General features: G+C 49.7%; 1 protein-coding gene and 1 long non-coding RNA gene across 10 annotated transcripts in view; one reads left to right on the top strand and one right to left on the bottom strand.

The window, feature by feature from the left end:
• LOC139046337 (uncharacterized) overlaps positions 1-8,189 on the bottom strand; it is a 31,140-nt gene extending 22,951 nt beyond the window's left edge. For 3 of the 5 annotated variants that reach the window (XR_011506221.1, XR_011506225.1, XR_011506224.1), the window contains exons 1-2: positions 8,051-8,189; positions 743-2,375 (exon numbers count right to left, since the gene is read on the bottom strand). This is a non-coding gene — a long non-coding RNA (uncharacterized lncRNA). The remainder of the gene's footprint in view (positions 1-742; positions 2,376-8,050) is intronic. The other 2 variants (XR_011506222.1, XR_011506223.1) reach the window with 2 other exon arrangements.
• Positions 1-20,786, top strand: part of MVB12B (multivesicular body subunit 12B) — a 188,909-nt gene that overhangs the window by 105,243 nt on the left and 62,880 nt on the right. For all 5 annotated transcript variants that reach the window (XM_070518744.1, XM_044778753.2, XM_070518742.1 and 2 more), the window contains exon 7: positions 6,630-6,724. In XM_070518744.1, the coding sequence (XP_070374845.1) occupies positions 6,630-6,724 (95 nt within the window). The remainder of the gene's footprint in view (positions 1-6,629; positions 6,725-20,786) is intronic.

The following is a 20,786-nucleotide window of genomic DNA, read 5'->3' as shown; positions in this document are numbered from 1 at the left end:
CACCATGATGAATGTATTTACTGCTTATGTAAAAACATCCATGAGTCAGAAATAGTTGTATTTTCCAAACCGTTAACCAGCCGCGTCCTGGGCATGAGGAGGAGACAAATAGGAAGCGTTCCTATAAGTTTCTCAAAATTATCTCTAATTACATGTCAGAAACAGATCCATTCATTCACTCAGAAAGTGTTGGGTAATCCTGTGTGGTTCTCCCCAGTGTTTTTTAAGTGCCCACTGGGTGTGGGGCTATGGTGGAAAGAGAGAGTGAACTGGAGACGGTGTTCTGTGGCACGTAAACTAATCAGATAGTCGTGTGGTGTGGGAAGGGCTCTGCAGAAAGGAGGGTGTGGCGTGTGAGAGCATCTGAAGATGGGGTGCTTCCTCTGGTGGGTGGTCAGGGCAGGAATCTGAGGGGTGGCCTTTCTGAGGGGGAGGAGCCAGCTTCTGGAGAGCTGGGGAACAGTGTTTCAGGCAGAGGGAACAGCAAGTGCAAAGGCCCTGAGGCAGGAATGAGAGTGAGGGGATGGAGGGACAAAAAGCAGCTGGTGAGGTTGGAGGAGGTGAGTGCAGAGGTCATGAACCAGATGAGGTCAGAGAGGGGGGATGGGCCAGAATTGGCAGGACTGCGCAACCATGGGGCGGTTTAGATTTCATTCTGATGCAGAGGGAAGGCGCCAGTGGGTTTTTTTAAGTGTCTGATTTCTTTTTGTTTTAATTTTTTTATTTTTTTTAAGATTGGTACCTGAGGGGCTGGCCGGTGGCGCAGCAGTTAAGTGTGCACATTCTGCTTCGGTAGCCCGGGTTTCGCAGGTTCGGATCCCAGGTGCAGACATGGCACCGCTTGGCAAGCCATGCTGTTGTAGGCGTCCCACATATAAAGTGGAGGAAGATGGGCACAGATGTTAGCTCAGGGCCAGGCTTCCTCAGCAAAAAGAGGAGGATTGGCAGCAGATGTTAGCTCAGGGCTAATCTTCCTCAAAAAAAAAAAAAAGATTGGTACCTGAGCTAACATCTATTGGCAATCTTTTTTTTTTCCTTCTTATTTTCCCTGAAACCCCCAGTACATAATTGTATTTTTAGTTGTGGATCCTTCTGTGGGACCCACCTCAGCATGGCCTCATGAGTGGTGCCATGTCTGCGCCCAGGATCTGAACCGGTGAAACCCTGGGGCCGCTGAAGCAGAGTGCAGGAACTTAACCACTCGGCCACGGGGCCGGCCCCACCAGTGGGTTTTGTAATGGCTCTGTACGGAGGCCCTCGTGAGCAGGACTCTAAAATAATGCCAGGGATGGCGGGAACAGGGAGAATCAGAATAGGAGTTCCGCATGGAACTGTAATAGGAATTTTATCCTTGTGCGTGCTCACCACACGCCTGGTTCTGCGCTGTCTGCTCTGCCTGCATTGTAGTGAGCTGTGCACTACGAGGCAACACACCCTCAGGGAAGGGCACCCGGCTCCAGGTGGCACTGGGATGTGAACCCGTTTTGGGTGGACTCTGAGGTCAGTGCCCTTAACCACTACAACGGCTCTGCCTCCCTGGGTACGTGGTCGGGCCATCGGTTGTCCGTTGCTTTTCCCTTTATACCATATTACAGGAACCATGACCTGTCAGGGTCACCAAACTAGTAAGTGGCAGAGGTGTTGAGTCCCTGGCATCATTGGTTTCGAAAGGGTCTTCGGGATGGACCCTGCATTCCTGGTTGAGCAGTCTCATTCAGTGTGCCTCAAGAAGGTACGTCAGGGTAACTTAAGGTGGTCACGGTAACCTGCAGGGGACGCATGCACTAACCTTTCTGTTAAGTCCTGCTGCCTCATCTCTGAAGGCCTCGGTTTTCTGTTCTGTTAAATGAAAATAATGGATGGTTCCTACCTGGAAAGGCTGCTGGGAGGGTTAGGCAGGGCGGTGGAGGGAAAGGAACCCAGCCCCGTGCCTGGCAGGCGGGTCTCCACCAGCTGCCGGGAACTGAATCTCATTTCGCTCTGAGACTCAGCTGATTGCAGAGCGGTCCTGCCTGCCCGTCACTTTCACCTAATCTGAGGCGGCAGCGCCCCGGGGCCACTTCTCCATCAGCAGGTGGCATCTTTCGATTTAACCACAGGTGATCTTTCCCCTCGGCCCAGACTGCCCATTCTCAATTCACAGGAGGCCTTGGTGTGCCTCTTCTTCCTCCTGTCACGTGTCCCCTCCTTCCTGTGTCCAGCAGAAGAGGCTGTTTGCAGCGTGGGGAGCTCTTCTCCCTGAGGCTCCCTCTGGTCAGGGTCTTTCCCACTCCTGCTCTCGGAATGCTCCGCACACTCGCTCTCGCATCAGCCACTGCAGCTGGCGTGTTTGGTAACTTGATTTCAATCCAACAGATTCCTATTGAGCAATTACTCTGTGAAAGACATAGGCAGGCCTGTGACTTAAATTCGCTTTTAATTTCATATTCATTGCATCAGCCACACATTGTCTGTTGCATGAGATCAGAAGCTTTCTTTTTTTCCCCCCTTGTAAATTCCTGGTTGCTGCCACCACTGATTTCTTACGTCATACCTGTTTCCTGTCACGGAGAGGAGTAGGGTGCATAGTGTAAGGAGTTTCCCGGAGACCCCTTGATGTAACGGAAAAAAAATACATGCAGAAATGAAACAATGGAGGCAACCGCAGTTCATGTACATAATAGACTAGGTTCAACACTTGATTTGGTCAACCGGTGTTCGGAAATTGTATGTTCTAGGGTGGAAATTGTCCAAGAAAGTGGGGTACATAATGGATGAGATTTGACCCAGCTCTCGAGGAGGTCACAGTCATGTTAGGGAGACAGGCTTCTATTGGATGAATACAGCATAGTGTGATAACTGGAGTGAGATAGGACATACAGGCACTGAGTCTAGCCTGGGACAAGTCCAGGGAAGTTTCAACAAAAGAGAGGATTCTTAGGTGGGGTCTTGAAGGATGAATAGGAGTTTGGAGAGTAGGTAAAGGAGAAATGGAGATTCTAGGAAGCGAGAGCAGCGTGGATAAAGAATCAGGCATGAAAAAACATGGCATGTTCAGAGATTCACAAGCCTTTCGCTCCTCCTGGTGGAGGGAGAAGTCAGCAGTGACAAGAGAGGGAGACAGGAGAGGTGCGCTGGTGTGTGAGGACGGCTAAAACCGTACGGATGGATGTGAATTAGGTTGTCCAGGGAAAGTGTGTGAAGTGAGGAGAGAGCTAAACCAGAACCCTTGCAAACGGCAACCTTTAAAAAGTTGAAGGAGGAGCCAGAGAGGAACATCTGTGAGGAAGAAAGAGAACAGGCCAGGGGAGGGAGAGTTGCAGAGTGGTCGGCCAGGCAAACTGTGACGCCGGGAGAGGCAAGAAAGTTCAGCCCAGGATGTCCATGGCGGGTGTGGGGCAGCTAGGGAGCCAGCACCTTGATTTCTCTGGTTTGTATATACATCTTTTTTAAGCCCTGTGTGCCATAGAATTTTCCCGAAACTGCTCATTTCGAGGGTTGCAGCAGGTCATTCGACAGGAATTGTTAAGGGTCTGCACACAGTAGGTGCTAAGTAACTGTTTGCAGTTTCATGATAATCTCCATCATCATTTGCTGCCCCCTTCCCATCTACCATAGCATCTCACTTTCCCACGGGGAGGCACTCTTTTAAAATTACAAATTGCATCTTGTCACGTCTCTTCTTAAAAGAAGCCTGTCCTTCAGGATAAAATCAGAACTCACGCAGGGTGCTGAGTGCTGTGGCCCCTGTTCAGCCTGGTCCCTCGCCCTCTCTCTGGCCTTCAGGCTCTGGCCACCCTGGCCTTCTTCCAGGCCTGCCCTCCCAGAATTCCTGCTGCTTAGGAGGCTGGCCGCAGAGCCTCAGGCACTGCTGCTCCTCCCTGGCACACCCCGTGGCCTGCCCATCCTCGCTTCTCCACCCACCCGGCTCTTCCTCAGGGAAGCCTCCAGGAGCATCACTCCCCCCACCAGTGCTTCCTGCTTTCTGTGCGTGATTGCATTTGTAAGCTACTCTTGGTTCCCGTAACCTTGTGGACATTTTCATGTCCCCCTGCTGCAAGGTGAGCTCTGCCACAGCAGGGGCCCTGCCTGACCTCTGACCACTGAATGGCTGGGTTGGCCCCGTTTTGTCCTCTGGTTCAGGTTGGCCTCTTTGCTGTCATCCGTGCCTGCCCATCTAACACCCTGCCTCCTCCTGAACCTTCCCGAATGCCTCCAGCCCCCAGAGGAGCTACCACCCAGCCCAGATGTTTGGTGTCCTTGGTTGGGTTGGCTGTACCTTTTTAGGGCTTTCAAAGCTTAGAAATCTTAGGGTGTGGTGGGCCTGAAGCACACTTCTTCCCCCGGCTCCTGGCAGTCCCCTCCTTGGTCCAGTGGGTGCAGTAACGGCACCTGGCCCCGGCCAGCTTCCTGGATGTGCAACCAGTACAGTCCCACAGAGCCCCGTGCTCAGAAGGGCCCCATGCTTGGTTTAATGCTCTGCTGTCATTGACTTGAAATTCTTAACCATATTTGACCCAGGGCCCCACGTTTTCATTTCGCACTGGGCCCTGCATGCCGTGTCACCAGGGCCTGTACCTGCCTCATCAGGGCCATGTGAGGAGCCCAAAGTGAATTCGTGAGATCTGCATACCCCAGGGCGCAGTGCACGGCGAGCACTCTCTGCAGGGTCACCTGTCATCATTGTAGCTCTGCTCAACCACAACCACAGTCGATAATTCATTCTTCTGTTTGCTCGGCTCCATTGACTGAGTGCTGTGGTCAGAGCATTGATCAATGGCTGTAAAGCCTTCTGCAGCTGCTCCGCACCCTCTCCGGCCTCCCAGCCCTGGCCAGTCTTCAGAGTCACTGCTGGAGCTTGTTAGAAATAGATTTCTGGGCTAGCCCCCAGGCCCATGGAACCAGCCTCCCCAGGGTCAGGGCCGTGAATCTGTATCGTTAGCAATTTCCCGGGTGGCTCTGCCTCTTCTGTCTGTGCTGTGATGTGTGGAACAGAGTTGGGAACCTTCATCCCAGGGGATAGAACCCAGACCTCTCGGTGTGGCATTTGGCGTCCTTTGCAGGCCAGCCGCCTGCCTTTCCAGCATCTTTTCCCATGTGTACCGTTAACCCCGCACCAGAGCGTTGGCTTGCCCTGACTCCCTGGTGAGTCCCTCTTACTCCTTTAACACTCACGTCCTCCTCTGAGAAAGTGTCACTGGAAGCCCCGTCCCCTTAATCAGAAAGTGTGGTTCTTTCCTTTCATGTTCACTCAGCGCCTGATTTCGTTCTCTGAGCACATGTCATGGTACCCAGTGATTTGTTCCTGCACCTTCTTCCCTGTAATCTGCGAGCTTCTTCAGGGAGCCCACCTGCACATCCTTAGGTAGCATCAGCAATGAGCAGACCATGCAAGGTCACTGCAGCACGTCAGAGGGCCCTATGGATACTTCTCCATGTGCTGTGTCTGCTGGTCCCCCCGCAGCCCTGAGCTCACAATCGGTGCTCAGGAAAGCCCACTGCATCAGTGCACAGGTGTTTGCGGTCCGTGCTCGCTCTGTGCCGGCAAACCGAGCACAAACCCAGCCCTTGGCTCCCGTCTCATCCCCGGAGGCCCCTGCTCACTCTGGCTCTGTGGGAAGAGGCTCTGCCTGGAGAACATTTCCTCCCAGGAGTCTGTACATGCAAGAATCATTCAAGGAGGTCGTGCCTTTGTTGTGTGAAAAAGGTGACATGTAAACCTTAAAGCTTTCTTTATGTAATAAGCGCTCCGTCCCCTGGTCTCTTCCCTTCTGGAAATGACTGAGTGTAGTCAAAGCTCAGGCTACAGAGTTGTTTCAAACCACCCCCAGTCATGCCAAGAAGAGGGATTTTTGTTTTTCCTCCCAGACCTGTTGAGTCTTAAATACTTTTCCCGTTATTTCAATCTTACTTTTCTGCATTTGCTGTGGGCAGCTGATGACCACACCAAGTGGTGATTTGCTTTTGATGGAATGCTCACTCAATGCTGTGTGCATTGTGGACTTTAAGGCCCAACACCTGCGCTGTAAGAGACAGCACTGGACTGAGCGGAGACGCTTTCCTCAGTACCTAGTATGTGCTTCCCACCCGAGGGGAACACACAGACATGGCAATTCAGAGGAATGTGCCATTCTGATTCTCAGTGGTCAGCACTTTCCTGGACCCACATGGCAATGATAATACCCAACACCCTCCTTCACAAAGTGCTTTCTGTGCTGCTGTCCTCAGCGGCCCTCCGGGACAGGTATGGAAGTCATTGGATGGATAATGGAACCAAGATGGCGGGACAAACCCAGGCTCATTTTCAGAGCTTGAGTGTTCTGGTCCCACTGGTGTATTTTGCCCAGTGGGCAGAGTCTGGACTGAATTGCCCATCTCCTTAAAGCACCTTGGACGTGCCATAAGGCTTGGGAAACCCTTTCTTCCTCTTGGATGTCCTTCCTGGTATGGAAAAAGGTGGGTGCTGATTTCTGGAAACTTTTGAATTCCTTGAGGGGACTCGAGCTGCTGGGGAAGTCCTGCTCACCAGGATTAGCGGGCACTCCTCCTGCTCCGTGCTCCCGTGGGCTGTCGAGGGGCCAGGTGCTTTCTGTGCCTTGGGGAACGCTCATGCACACTGTAACCTCCTTTTTCTCCTGTCTCTTTCTCAGGCACATCTCTCTAACGCTGCCTGCTACCTTCCGAGGCAGGAACAGCACGCGCGCCGACTATGAGTACCAGCACTCCAACCTGTATGCCATCTCAGGTAGGTGGGGCCGCTGCTAAGGGCCAGCCACCGCGTCTGCGACCCGGGCACCGCCTCCCTCTGCGTGCTTCCAGGCTTCTAACGGCACCTGTCTGTCTTACCTCTCTTTCTTTCCCTGCAAGGGGCCTGTTCCCTGCAGGCACCAGGCCTTCCCTCTCCTTTGTGTCACCGCCGCGCTTAGAGAAGGGCCAAATACTCAGCATGTTTGGAAACTAATGATGAAAAACAATGTGTGGATTTCACAAGCTTGAAGGGAGGTTTCCAGAGAATAGTCACTGCGTTGTTCACCTGCCAGATCCAGGGCTGGGTTCCCAGGGGGACTGAGGCCCCGTCCCCTCGCGCTCCCGTATCCAGGTCTGTCCTCACCTCTCATTTCCCAAAGCCTGGTTTCTGGCCAGAAGTTACACTGGCGGTCTCCCCTCACACCCCCATCGTGTGAGTCTGTGATTTCTGAACGCAGCCTTGAAATGGACAGTGTTACCTTGGCAGGACCTTCGCCAGTCCCAGTTCCCTTTCACCTTTGCCCAGGGAGGGGAGAACTTATGAGCCTTATTACAGAACTGAGATTCATTAGGTGCCTGGCCGTGCAGGTGACTTGCTAAGAGGCACGGAAACCCACAAACTGGCCTCCGATTATACCGGGCCTCCGGTCGGGGGTGTTTGTACGTAAGGGGGAAGTGGCAAATCGGTGCCACTTACCCGTGCACGCCCTTAATGGTGAGTGACATTTTGAACACGGGAACATGGCATTCATTCATGTACCATAATGAATCGGTTATTTAAAAGGTAATCTTTTTTTTCTAAAAATTGCAACTTCAGGTTACTAAATAGACGAAATAGAACAATGGTATAATTCTTGTCAGTATTAGTTTCTCTTGTTATGATCACTCCCTAATAGGTTTGGAAGTATAAGCAAAAGCCAGTTGTTCCATTTCTGGGTGGCACTCCTGCTGGGGGAAGGGCAGAAGACGGATGTTCTTAAAGCCCGCGTCCTTGGCCACACTCCAGGAGCCAGGCTCCCGAAAGGTAGAGGGAACACGTTGTCTGAGAAAAGCATCTCCTGGGAGAGTTTCTTTTGTGCTGCGGCTGTTTCAGCAGAGTCGACAAGGAGCATAACAAGTGTGGAAAGATGACCTATTTTGTAGAAAAGCTGAATATTTCCCCAGATGCTTAGTGGCAGAGTGGTGCAAAAACAGGCCTGTGAAACCCAGCAGGGCGACCCCATCCCTAATGCACGTAAGGAGAGCTCAGTCAGAGCAGATGACTGCTTTCCTCCAGCTTGCAAATCTTTCTCCAGCCCCGGGGGTTCGTCCACCTCCCCCTTACCTGGGTTCTCTGATGGCTTTCCCAGCTGTTGGCGTTTCTGCGGAAAAGGGCCCACAGAGTGAAACCTCCTCTGGTTTGGCAGGAATGTTCCTGTCTGCCTCTGGACCGCTGCTTCCTCGCCCCACGGCTTTGATGAGGTGTTGTCTGGGTTCATTTCAGCTGCTGGTTTAGCAACGCCGAGGTAACAGCCTCAAGACACAGGGGAGGCCATTCAGAAACTTCCTGTTACGTTTATGTAAGTGGCCCGTTGCTTAGATTTTATCTTCCAAACAGAGGTAGTTGAGGCTGCAGCCCATGGCAGCAGGCAGCTCAGGCCTCCTCCGAGGCTGCAGGCACAAATTGCTCCGCCAGGGTCCAAGCCGGCTTTGTTGTGATGCTGCCAGAAATATCTCGCAGGACCCACCGGCTCCATGAAGCCTGCAAGCTCAGCACTGGGCAGCCGGGGTGTACTGGGAAGCCTGCCCGCCCACCCACCGGCAGCCTGCCTGTGAGCCGCTCTGGCTGGAAGGGCGCAGAGACCGCCCCCTCCCCTCTACCATCAGTACTTGGCGCTGAGTGGCACATCTCAGTTTGGTACTGCGAAGTTAAGGTTTTGATGGTTCATTCCAACAACAGTCAAGGCAGAGTGTGCCCCAGGCCCTAGCCCTTGCCCGGTGCTGGATGCCACGCTAGCTGGAGCTCTGCTGATAATGAAATGAATCATCAAACTCTTCTCCTTCTGAATGGACTTGGGCACACGCTCACTGCAGGCTTCAGGGGCTAAGCTTTTGGGGCAGTCTCCTGGTGTGCTCTGGTTCGTTCCTGAAAGCATTCGATTACTGCTTTCCTAGTTTGCAGTCCCTTCCTAGGATGAGTATATTTCCAAAAAATGGAATGAGAAATTTAAAAAGCAGCCCACATTTAATTTGTATGTGTGGTTATTAAAGTGATATTTACTTTTAAATGTTTTCCCAGGGGCATACCTGTTAATATATCCCTTCTCCGGTACCTTTCACTCAGATAGTTCGTCTCTGTCATGCCTGCAGGGGGAGAGAGGCTGCTCAGAGCCACTGGAGAACCCAGTGGAGACAGCGTGTAGCTCTGTCCTCACACACGGAGGTGCTCCTGAAATGTTTATGGAAGGGAGGGAGGGAGGAAGAGAAGCGTTTAGCCCAGTGTCTACCTTGCCCAGGAACACCCTCTGTGACCTCTGGGGCAGGTGATCATCCTGATTTGCTGCTCGAATACCCCCAGTGTCTGGGGCCACCACCTCCTACCAGCCTATTCTGTTCCTTGTTCTCCTGGAGTCTGTCTCTCTGTACGTTCATACCCATCCAGCCATTTGGGATACTGTGCTTATTCCATCAGTCAGAATGTGCCCACTGTTCTCCACAGTCCAGCCAAGAGTTCTGTCTTGCACACAGAAGTGGGGTCAGGAACTTCTGACTCAGTGCTGACATCCTGAGAGCTGTGTCCCTTGCTCTGTCACCTTGTACCCGAGTCAGAACGGCCAGGAAGCACACCTTCGATCCTCACCCTTCCCCCTCCAGGAATTTCTCCTAGAAAATACTTACAGATGTGCAAAAACATTTATCCACAAGGATGAGCTCTGCTGTTTTTTAAAAGTAATGCTCCAGAAAGGGGGGTGGGGGTGGCCTCGTGGTGTAGTGGTTAAGTTTGCGTGCTCTGCTTTGGTGGCCTGGGGTTCATAGGTTCAGATCCCAGGCCTGGACCTACACACCATTCATCAAGCCATGCTGTGTTGGTGTCCCACATACAAAATAGAGGAAGATGGGCACAGATGTTAGCTCAGGGCCAATCTTCCTCACACAAAAAAAGGAGGGGGGGAGCTATCCTAAAAGTCTCAGACAAAGGCAAGTGGTTTAATTATGAAACATCCATACAATGGCCTTAATTTTTCAAGCATCCAAAAATGACGATTTAGATAAAAAAGATGTGCATGAATATTGTTAAGTGACAACCAGAATGTGCAATGTGATCTCATTTTAAAAAGTATGTCCAAAGGTCTGAAAAGGTCCAGGCCAAGGTCTTTACTGTGGCTTCCACTGCTCTTTTCTTCTTTCTTCCTTCTTTGCAGTGTCTCAGTTTTCTATGATAGCGGGTGTCGCTTTTGTAGTAGAAACGTAGACTTGACGTTAATCTGGCGTGTCCTTGGTAAGCCTCACTGGCCCCAGCGATCGCCTTGTTTTGTCTGAATGCTCACAGGCCTCCTGACTCATAATATGCTTTCGGATTCTACTGGAAATCAGTTCCAGGCCACAGATCAATAATTTTCTCCGTGTGCCTTTTTGAGAAGATGATTTTTCTCTGTTGTCCGGTTCCCTGGAACCTCCTGTCCACTGACCTTCCTCAGCGACCACCACCTGCAGTTCCAACCCCATCTTTCATGGTCCATGGGCCCTCCAGACGCCGACTGAGCCTGGAAGCCCCTGACTGCTCGAGGCCTCTCCTCACCATTTTTGCTCCTCAAATCCCCCATCACTATGTTATTCTACTCTTTAGGGTTTGAGGGTGATTTTCCTTGAAAGAGGAGATGGAAATAAAAGGGTGGGTGCCCGGCTCGGCTCACTCTGTTAGCTGTGCACATTAGGGTTAGCAGACCGCTTTTGAAGTTATTCTTGCTTTTGATAAATGCCAGCTATGGGCTCCGTGCTTTCTGGTGATGGTCTAGCTGGTGTCCACCCCTTAGTTGTGTGCCTTCCAGATCTTTCCTCCTGGGAGGGCCTCTTCAGGGCCATGTTGATTTCTCTAGATTCTACTCCCAACCCCCGCTATGTTTCCTCATCAGGCATCTTCGTGGCTGTTAGTTTTCTTTTTAAGAATATCTTCTTTCCCCTTGAAAAGTCTTCTATTTTAGTCCCTGATGATAGCCTCCTACCTTATTTTTTTCCTTAGAATTTTTTTTAGAAGTTTAGATGTCTGACCATTCATTCCTTTCTACGCCACCTATTCCAGAACTATTTAAAGTAATTCCCAAAATACATGTAATGACATGAAAATGGAAATGACAAAATAAGAGTGAAGGGAAATCCAGGCTGGAAACGTAGAGGGCAGCTGTGGGCGGTCTCGCAGGAAGGGGCGTCTAGGTCTGTGTCTGAGTCGGGGCAGTCTCTGGATGAGATGGAAACAAGCGAATGCCTGGGAAGAAGCTAACTCTTCCTGGTCCTGAATTCGTCCTCATAAAGAGGGCCCTGTAAGATGCTGCGGACCACAGAACAGCCTCTTTGCGGTGAATTTGATAAGAACAGCCTGTATGCCCGTGTATGGGGTGGGGGGTTCACTCATGTCTGAATCCCTAAAATGTTTGCAAGTTGAATGAGATGTTGTGCTGGGCGTCATGTACCTTAGGGGCTGGAGACCTTGGGGGGTGTCAGGAAAGAGTGGCTCCCCTACCTCCGGTCCAACCTGAGGCTCTCACCTGGCCCAAGGCTCCCTGTCAGGAGCGGCTCAGCCCAGAGGTGCCCAGGATTGCTGTTTCTAACCACAGAATGGCTCTTGTCCGTCTTCTGGCAGGTTTTACTTAATGAACAGGTGACAGGAGGCATGGGAAACCACCCTGTGCTATTGTGTTTTTCTTCTTGTTATGAACTGATTTATACCTCCAAGTGAAGAATTTTTACCAAAGATAACTTATTTTTCTCCCTTTGGAAAAAATTGACACAGTAGTGTAAGATAGTAAAATTAAGCAGATGCATATTAAAACTGGCATGTAATAAACCAAAAGTCTCCAGCAGCCCATGAACTCAGGACGAGCCACAGTGCAGAAATACCATGAAGCTCACAGGTGCAGGCAGCCAGGGGCTCAGTTTCTTCTCCTTTTAGTACACAGGCGGACTGCCTTGCTGACATCTTCATTTCTCCATCAGCATTAGGCTGACCCTGTAATTGACTGTGCACACCGTCACTTTCGAGAAGGAAAGGGGCACACCGTTGTAACAGGACAAAAGCCATACCCTGGAGCCCTCCCGGCAGACTGCGGGGTGTGGTCACCCTGCCTTCAGCTTTTTTGTTTTTTTTCGTTTTTTTTCAGTTTTCTTTTTGATTGCTGGAAAAGCCATCTTTTTGGCCTCCACAGCTGTTCCCTCTTAAAAACCAGTTCCCTTTCAAGATGTTTGACACCAGGAAGCATGTGTGAGCGTGGACAAGCCTGAGTCCATCGGCTCATCACTCTGGCACACAACACGCGTATGGAGAAAAGGACGATTTTATCTGAAACACAGAACCGCGTACAAGCCGTGTAACTCTGACATCAGACCAGGAAAGCACAAAGCAATTAAAAATAATTAATGATTTCTGAGTATCAGCCTTCTCCATGCAGTTTTAATCTAGTCCTCATTTAAATTGGAAGATGGACATTTAATTATCAGTATTATGAAATTCATGATTTATCTATTTCATCCAATTGGATAAAATTTCTGCCACCAGCTCTGCGTCTTATTATGAAAAAAAAATCTGTATATTTTTACAGTATGATCATTTAAAAACTCATCTGCAGTCTACCAACCAATTATAAACGTATTTTCCTTTCAATCGTAGGGATTGCGTTATTTCTGTCTTTTAATTAGGAAAAGAACCTCACCTGGAAAATGCGAAAATCAACTTAATACTTTAATGATCCTAAAACATTGGGTTGGAAAACGAAGGCTAAAAGACTCACCCAATAGGGTGCTCGAGAAATGCTGTGCTTTTCTGTGTCAGGTGTCCTAGCCAACAGCTGCTCCTCGTGTGTTCATGGTGTCATGCTGCAGAATTTGCATCCGCATTCTGCATGTGTGTGCCCAAGGTTCTCTGTTCTCCATATTTGGGGGGGGGTGTCAGCTCGTGCGTAGGTTGATTATGTTCCTGATAACCCCGAATGAGGGAAAGCTGCTGTCTTCCAGTGGCAGCCTCTGAGCAACGATGCTAGTCAGCCTCTCGTTCACAGGTACCCCCGTGGCCTTTGTCTTCAGTGGACATGTTCATGTGGCGTTCACGGCCTTGTATTTCAGACTCCTGGATCCCTTTATCCTCCACTGAGGATTTTCATAATCACCAAGATTGGTTGGAGAGGTGGTGGACGAGTGTGTGGGAGGATAGCAAGGATCGGTTTGGTGCAGCCACAGATAATAGCATATGGGGAGAATTCCTGAATGAAGTGAAAAAATATTTATAATAATGGTGCTCAAATCAAGGAGGAAATAAGTCATTTTAAAGGCATATACGTTTTTATCATCACCTCTAACAGCCGTTGCGTCCCCTTGTCTATCCATCTATTCTTGCCCTGACAACAAAATCGAGTACAAAGAAAAATATAAGAAAGAGAAGAAATGAATGGGAGCGGATGGGGAATTGATCGCGTAGTGTATTTGTATATCCTGATGTAAAAGGTACCGTTGACAGGTGGCCAGGTTTGCTCTGTACACAGCCATGTGTGTGCTGTCAGGCGCACGCACGCTGCCTTGTTTCGATTGATGAATTGCCTGCTTTCTTGATTAAACCTTCCGTCACTTAAGAAACAAAAAGCCTGTGTTTAGATGGCAGAGTGGGACATGTCAAAAAAATCTGTCTCCTTTACCTTTGTGCAGATGTTGGGCACAGACTGTAACATGTATTATTAAAATGAATGTGGCATTTACTGTGCATTATTCCTTTCCTGGGAGAAAGGACTGTAAATTATATGCTAATAATAAGCTTTAACCCTTTCGAAATGCAAAAGATTTAAGAGTGCAAATATCCATGTAGGCCTGGCTAATTGGATGTGCTTTTATACATCCGCGTGCTCGCCGTGTCACCGAAGTTAATGAACAGCGTGTGCGGGCGGGCGCCTGGGGAACGCGTGCCTCGCCTCCCGGAGGTGTTCCTCGCTGCGAGGGCCTCCTCTAGGCTTTCACAGAGAGATCTAGACCCCGAGACCCCTCAGCTGGGCTCCGGATCATCTTACTACGGGTTCAGTCCATAGCCACATCTAGTTCCCCAGCGAGTCACCTGGAGCTGAGCGTCAAGGGTGGTCCTCTCTTCAGTCTCCTGCGTCCCCTCTTATGAGGCTGGCTGGGCCCGGCCTGGCAGATACCAGGCGTCGGTGCTTCCCTCCTACTTGGCTGTCTTCCTGGACCTGGCTTATCTAGCCTCCGTCCAGTTGCCCAGGTGGCAGACTCATCTCCCCAAAGCACAGCTCCTCAGATCAAACCTTCATGCCCGACCCAGCCCGCTGCCCACTGCCCGCTGTATTAATTCATACCTCACCTGCCCAGCGTTGAGGCTGTCGGTGGCCACTCTCCACCTGTCCGGTGTCTTCTCGCCCTTTCTCTTCACCTGTGCCCACCAGTTTGCGTCAGTCCTGTGTCCTCACCTTTGTGTTTCTCTCTGCATTTGCCCCTGCAGCCCAGTGGCCCAAACTGCCTTACCTTCTCCTCCTCTCTTCTCGCCATCTTCGAAGGCCTGTTCCCAAACTGCTTCTTCCACAAAGCTCTTCTGATTCCCTTCCAGGTGGGGCTGTTCCCTTCCTGCTTTACTCCCACACCACTCTGTGTGGGAGAGATTTCACCTGTGAGCACCTTGAGCCAGAAGAGACTATGTTTAGAGAGGATGGAGGCTGCCTTCAATCATTTTGAATCAAGGAGGATGTAATTGAAGGCGAAGAGAAGGATTGTTTACTCCTCTGTTCATTCAGGAGGCACTGAGAGCTGCCATGTGCCGGGCCCCGTATTCCCTCCCGAGGACAATGGGAAGCCCGTGGAAGAAGGTTCAGCATGTGACTGATGGCATTTGGAGTCAGAAGCAGTCTGGCCATCACACAGAGTCACCGTGAATGGCCGCACAGGTTGTGCAATGCACAAAATGTGTGACTAGCTCCCCTGCTAGACCTGTGCAAAGGCCCTGCGTTATGTTACCTTGGGGAAGTCACTCAACGCTAGTTATTCATACCTGTAAAATAATGCACTCCCTTCCCAGGCTTGTCATGAGGATCCAGGGTCTATAAGAACATTCTGTAAAACAAGAAGCAGTGAAGGAATGTCAGTTTCTCTCCATGTTCATCTCCCTTCCGGGGCTGTGATCAGAGTTGGAGCCCAAAGATTTGCTGAGAATTATCACTCAGGACACTGGCTCGTGCCCAGCATGGTCTTCATCTCCTTAGCCCTGTGCCCCTTACATAATTTCATATATAAGGTGACTTCTCCGGAATCAGAACGCTCTGAGTGCTCAGCGAAAATTTCTTCCTCAGTCCAAAGAAACTTGTGATCCAGGCTCTCTGGCCTGGCTCAGCTCGGCACCCCCTGGAAGCCAGGATATGCTGTCACACATCGTCACTTAGAAGTGGGCGACTTTCTGTGGCAAGCAGCCCACGAGCCCTTTCCCGGGAAGGTGGCAGAGTGATGGTGTGGGGGCAAGAAGGAGGGAGGCACTTGGCAGAGCGAGCCAGCACCTTCTATAAAATCTTCCAATGTGCTTTTGGTTTTTTTGGAGGAGAAGTGCGGCTTTCTGCTCCAGGCATTCATTTCTGCTTTCCCTGTGCTCCACGGGTAGGAGAAAGTTAAGACTTTTTCCAGTTTCGTCATCATGAAAAATAAAAATATTATTAGGTGACAGATACTTCCGTACTCTTAAAAGGGTGGCCACGCTCCCGCTGTGCTCTCCTTCTCTCGTTGGCTTTTAAGCACGGCAGAGTTGAGGCGGCCGTGGTTTGGTGGCCCACATCCCCCTCTACAATCTGAGAGTGAGGGCCGGTGGGGGCACCAGCACAGGAGCCAGAAAAGCTGGGTTCAGGCCCTGGTTCTCCCACTCCCTAGCCCAGTAACCCCAGGCAAGGCACAAAGCCTTTCTGGATGCAAATTCCCGCATCTCTCAATATCAGTAATTGCAATAACGTCAGTGATTTAAACGTAACAGTAATTCAGCTGATATTAATTGGAAGCTTCCTATGTGTCAGCCATTGTCTAGCATCTAGGGTAGCCGTGATGATGCCCCTCCAGGCCTGAGGCTCTGTGGGAGGGAGCCTTGTGTGCTTTGCAGACTGGGGACCTGTTACCCTCCACTATACAATTGTTGCCCCTGGACTTTCACAGACTTTCCCTCCAAACACTGCCTTGACTGTAAAGTTCCCGAACGCAGGAACAATTAGAGAAAAACCAACTTTCTGACACCTTTCCCCCGTGTGTGTCCATCTTCTTTGTCTGGTTTGTAAGCAGAAATCTGCCCCCCATTTGCCCATCCTAATTCCCTTCCTGGTAGGCGGCATGATTGTGGGCCAGCCGCAGGGTCCTTTCTGCAGGCCTATCCGGAGAAATGCTGACAAAAACGGGAACACGCTTAATCCCAGCTCTTTGTCTGCTCTTTGCACTTCTTCAGAGGTTTTTCTCTGGGGTGAATAAAGTAGCCTGGTTTACCAAACACTCCTGCCTGGGGGCAGCTTCTATCAAATTAGCCTTTTGTTTCTTTTGTATCTCTATCTCTCTCGCAATAATAGAGTATCAGCTGAGAGGGAAAAATGATATAATTAAGGGAACTTCTTTAATTTAAACACATTCAGGGAGGTGAAGTTGTTTTTGCTTTTATTAAAATGGATTATATTAATTTATTTTAGTAATACGTAACCTTCCTCCAGCGCTTACTGAGTATAAGACTCTGTAGTAAGCACTTTGCATGCGTTTTGTCATTTAATCCCAACAAATCCTTACCAAGAAAACCTCACAGAAAACCTTTAGGGTTTATGCCATGACTATTATCATCTCTATTTTATAGACACAGCACAGCTGCCAGTGTTTCTGAGCCCCATGCTCAAGCCTTGTAAAATAAATGTCTCTTATAAATATCCTGTCTTTATAAATATTTTTATTTTGCAGGTGGAAAAAACTGAGGTCTTGAGAGATTGTGACTTGCCCAAAGTTACAGTTCCAGTAAGCAGGAGGGCTGAGATTTGATCCCAGGTCTCTCTGAGTCCAGACTCTAAGCTCCAAGTCACTGTGTGGAGGATGCTGCTTTGGCTTGTGTGTGACCCTTTCCCCCCCTTGGGCACGTGGAGGTTGAACATGGCACACTCACCTGGCGTGAATCCTGCTAGGACCAACTTGGTGTGTTAGGTCTCAGTGTCCTTTAAATCTCAGATAATTCCCCAGACCGTCATCTCTGGGACCCCGTCAGAGTGAGGCTTTTGATGCTTGATTGATGACAACCCCCCTAATCCACAGGGCGTCTCCAGTAGTGGGTGTTGGCCGTTGCTGGGCAGAACAGTGAAGGGCTGAGCACACAGCCCCCTCGCAGAAAGCTGAGTGACCTTAGGCAAGAAACTTAACCTGTCTGTGCCTTGGTTTCCTTACCTGTGAAGTGGAGATGGCAGTGTTCGTGGTGAGGGTTAGAGTTGTGCCTGGTACGTAGACAGTGCTGCAGGTGTCTCGCTATGATTGTGCTTATTCCACAGCCCCTTCTCAGATCCTTTTCCAGCCAGGAAAGAGACGATTCCAGGAACCTCAAGGACCCTCCTTCCCATCAGGATGTGGGCCCACCACTGGTCTAGCTTAGACCGTGTGTGGGACAGCTCTGGGCACCTGGATGTCCCCTTGCCATGGTCTTCTCTTAGCCCTGTGGTGACAGTGGGTGGCCCAAACCCACCATTTCACTTATTGGGACTGTCCCCGAGGTGTTCCTCTCCCGGTGCCCCAGCTCTGCTGGACTCTGCCCACGACCAGGCTCCTCTTTGAACTGACAGTCACTTTATTGTCACCCTGCTTTGTAGCTTCTTTCCCTAGATCGGGCCTCCTAAGATGCCAGCCTCTGCCGAAACCAAGCCAGAGGTTACTGCGCCCGTCCAGACCCGTGCGCTCCCATCAGCACACAGCCTCAGCTTCCCCTCCTGCCTGCTTCCAGCTCCCCGAGTCCTCCTGCTGCCCCTGTGGCTGAGCCCCGGACTCCAGGCTCGCTCCCTGACCACAACAGTCACAGAGGTCAGGCTCCAGGGTAGCGTGTTGAAACTCTTGATGGCTCAGTGAGTAGAGATGTGGGTGTTGACAGAACCTGGGGAGCAGGTGGACAGCCACATAGATTCGGTGAGGAGATCGAAAGTTACCCTTTATCTATCACACAACATGAGCACCCTCCCTTTTGTCAGAATGTCAGAACGAATGCGCTTAACTGCTAACATTAGGACAAAAGTAACTCTGGTCTGTTTCAGAACAATGAAGCCACCTTTCCTGTGACAGACACCCGAACCCATCCATTGTCATGCATATGGTGCTTGTGTCCTGAATACCCAATGCTTTTTACCCTCCTTTTATTAATGGCCAATGATGGTCCTAACTTGTTTATGTTAAAAAAAAAACAAAAAAAAAACAAACACCTCCGGCGCTCCAGCTTAGAGTTTGGATGGAATATATTTATCACGTGTCCCAGAGAACGAGGCTCCTTATGCCTCAGATTTGTCTTTCGATTGTCTCTAAGACAATGAGTGATGCGGAGCTCTCCTCCAAGGTTGAGATCCTTTGTTAGAGAGCGCTTTCTCACGCCTGACTTGTTTTATAGCATGAGCGATCTCATGATCCACTGGTGAGCCAACATCCATAATTTTGAATGAGAGAGCAGAGCTTGCCTCGTTGGCCTGGAGCATCGCTTCTGGTGACACACTTAGAAGTATTTAATCGCTCGCTACCTACAGGCAGTAAAGGCACCCGTCTTTATGTTCCATTGCCTCATGTGTTTACCTTAAATATGCCCTGTGCTCACAAAACGCCAGTGTCACTCCTGTCAGAGGGTCCTTTGGTCCATGAATTACGCAGTCCTCACTCACCCTTATTCAGCCAGAGGTGGTCGTGCCTTTTGTAGGTCCAAATGGGCAGATGCTTTGGCTGTAAGCTTCTTAGCTGTTTATGCTTCTTGTAAACTGTGGCCATCTGATTGGTTTCCCAATTCTAAGAAAGGCCGTCTGTCTTGGTTATAACATCTTGTTCAGTGCACAGTTCTCCGCTGGAGTTCAGGGTCCGTTCTGGGAGGCTGGGGCAATGATGTCTCCTTCACAGGTATGTGCCTAGCACCTGGCCCGGGACCTGGCCCGCAGGAGGCGCTCAGTGGTGTTTGTTGTTCAGTAGATTCTTGAGATCCACCCTTTTGTTTCCACCCTTTCCAGCTGCATGACTTTGGACAGTTTATGTAACATTTCAGTCCATTTTCTCTTCTGCAATTTTGAGGATTAGAGATAATGTACATGAAGTGCCCAGTGTTGGGTGGGCACCCCCAAAATGGTAGGTGGTATGGCTATCACAAATACTGCTGTTCCAGCCAAGTGCTTCCTATTATTCTAGGAAGCACTCGTCATATTCTCCCTATGGTTTGACCCCCCCCAACCCACCTAAAAATGCAGTCAGGGATGGGGCAGCTGGTCCACTAAGGCAGAGCCAGAAGGGAGCTCACATCTGGAGGGCCCCTACCCCGTTCAGGGGACCTCTTGGCGTAATACAAGGCAAACCTCTTTCCTAGTTCAGAAATAAGTAATTGCTTGAGATGTAGTTTGCTACTGAGTAAAACAGTTTTAAAGAGAACTTCTCAACATTTAAATCAGCCTCCACGTTTCCTTTGCCCATCTCATCGAATCAGCTCTGATTAAGAAAGGATCATATCTGTGCTCAATCATCTAAACAACGTGACTTCTTTCTTCTTTGCCTTTTGGTTTGTGGCTCTTTCCTTCCCACCCCTCCCATCCAAGGATCCTTTAGCAAGGGAAAAATAAAAAAAAAAAGAGGGCCCCTTTCCTTACCCCAGAATCCTAACATGGCTATGAGCCGGGGCTAGTTTAAGGGAGCATGAAAGTCATACCACCCACGGAGCACATCATGAAGTCCCTGCTTCAGAGCTCGCTGCCAGGCCGAGGGCCCCCGGGCTTGAAGGCCTGCACAGCGGCCACGGGACACACCGCCCATCGAAGGCGGCCTTTCCCAGGGTCTGAGAGAGCAGATTAAACAGCTTCCATAGATGTCCCCATCTTATGGGAGGACGCCAGGCTCTCTATCGCTGCTGAGGGATTGCTCCTTTCTTCAGGCTACATTTTTTTAAAGAGATATTGTACCTTTTATTTGGATTTAATGAGGACAGACATTTTAATCAGAGGTTAGTCATTTATTTTTGCAAACTATTGTTTTGATTCATCATTTTTGCAGATAATTCAATGGTTCAGTTAGCACAGTGTGTCTACTTTATTAAAACAGGTAATTTTGAAAAAAAAAAGAGAGATGCTATTTTTTGGATCACTGCACAAGAATTGCTTTTATCTTCATCTCTGAGCATAGTTTCTGGTTGTGTTGCCAGAAGGCTCTCTCATGTGCGAGCATTTGGTGTCCTCTCTGATCTGGAGCAGCTTGCCCTTGGACGATCAGGTGTTGGCCACTACTCCCTGTGAAACGGGAGATGGAGAGTAAATTCTGTGCAGTTCCCTTTTAGAGAGACTCTTAGGTCTTAATTGGACTGGAGAAAAGAGCCTACAAGTTATGAACTTTGCAGAGCAGCAGTTCTTAGGCTGAAAACAGATTAATTGTAGCCCTCGCAGTGGGTGGAGTTTAAAAGTCAATTACTGCTTGTCCTATTATAATTTACACACCTAGGATTTGAAAAAGTCTGTCACTTAGTATAAAAATGAAAAGGTTACGTGTACTAGTTTGAGTGTACCTGTGACTTTCCATGTGTAAATGCTCGAGCTACATGTATTTGTATGTATGCAACTTGTAGCTGCAGACCTACGATGTAACTACATCTGAAGAGTAACCTTTACGATCTAGTT

The sequence above is a fragment of the Equus asinus genome, chromosome 10 (genome assembly GCF_041296235.1).
Source record: "Equus asinus isolate D_3611 breed Donkey chromosome 10, EquAss-T2T_v2, whole genome shotgun sequence".
In the NCBI taxonomy this organism is placed as follows: Eukaryota; Metazoa; Chordata; class Mammalia; order Perissodactyla; family Equidae; genus Equus; species Equus asinus.
The sequence above is the reverse complement of the archived record's forward strand: the minus strand, read 5'-3'. Positions and strand labels throughout refer to the sequence as shown.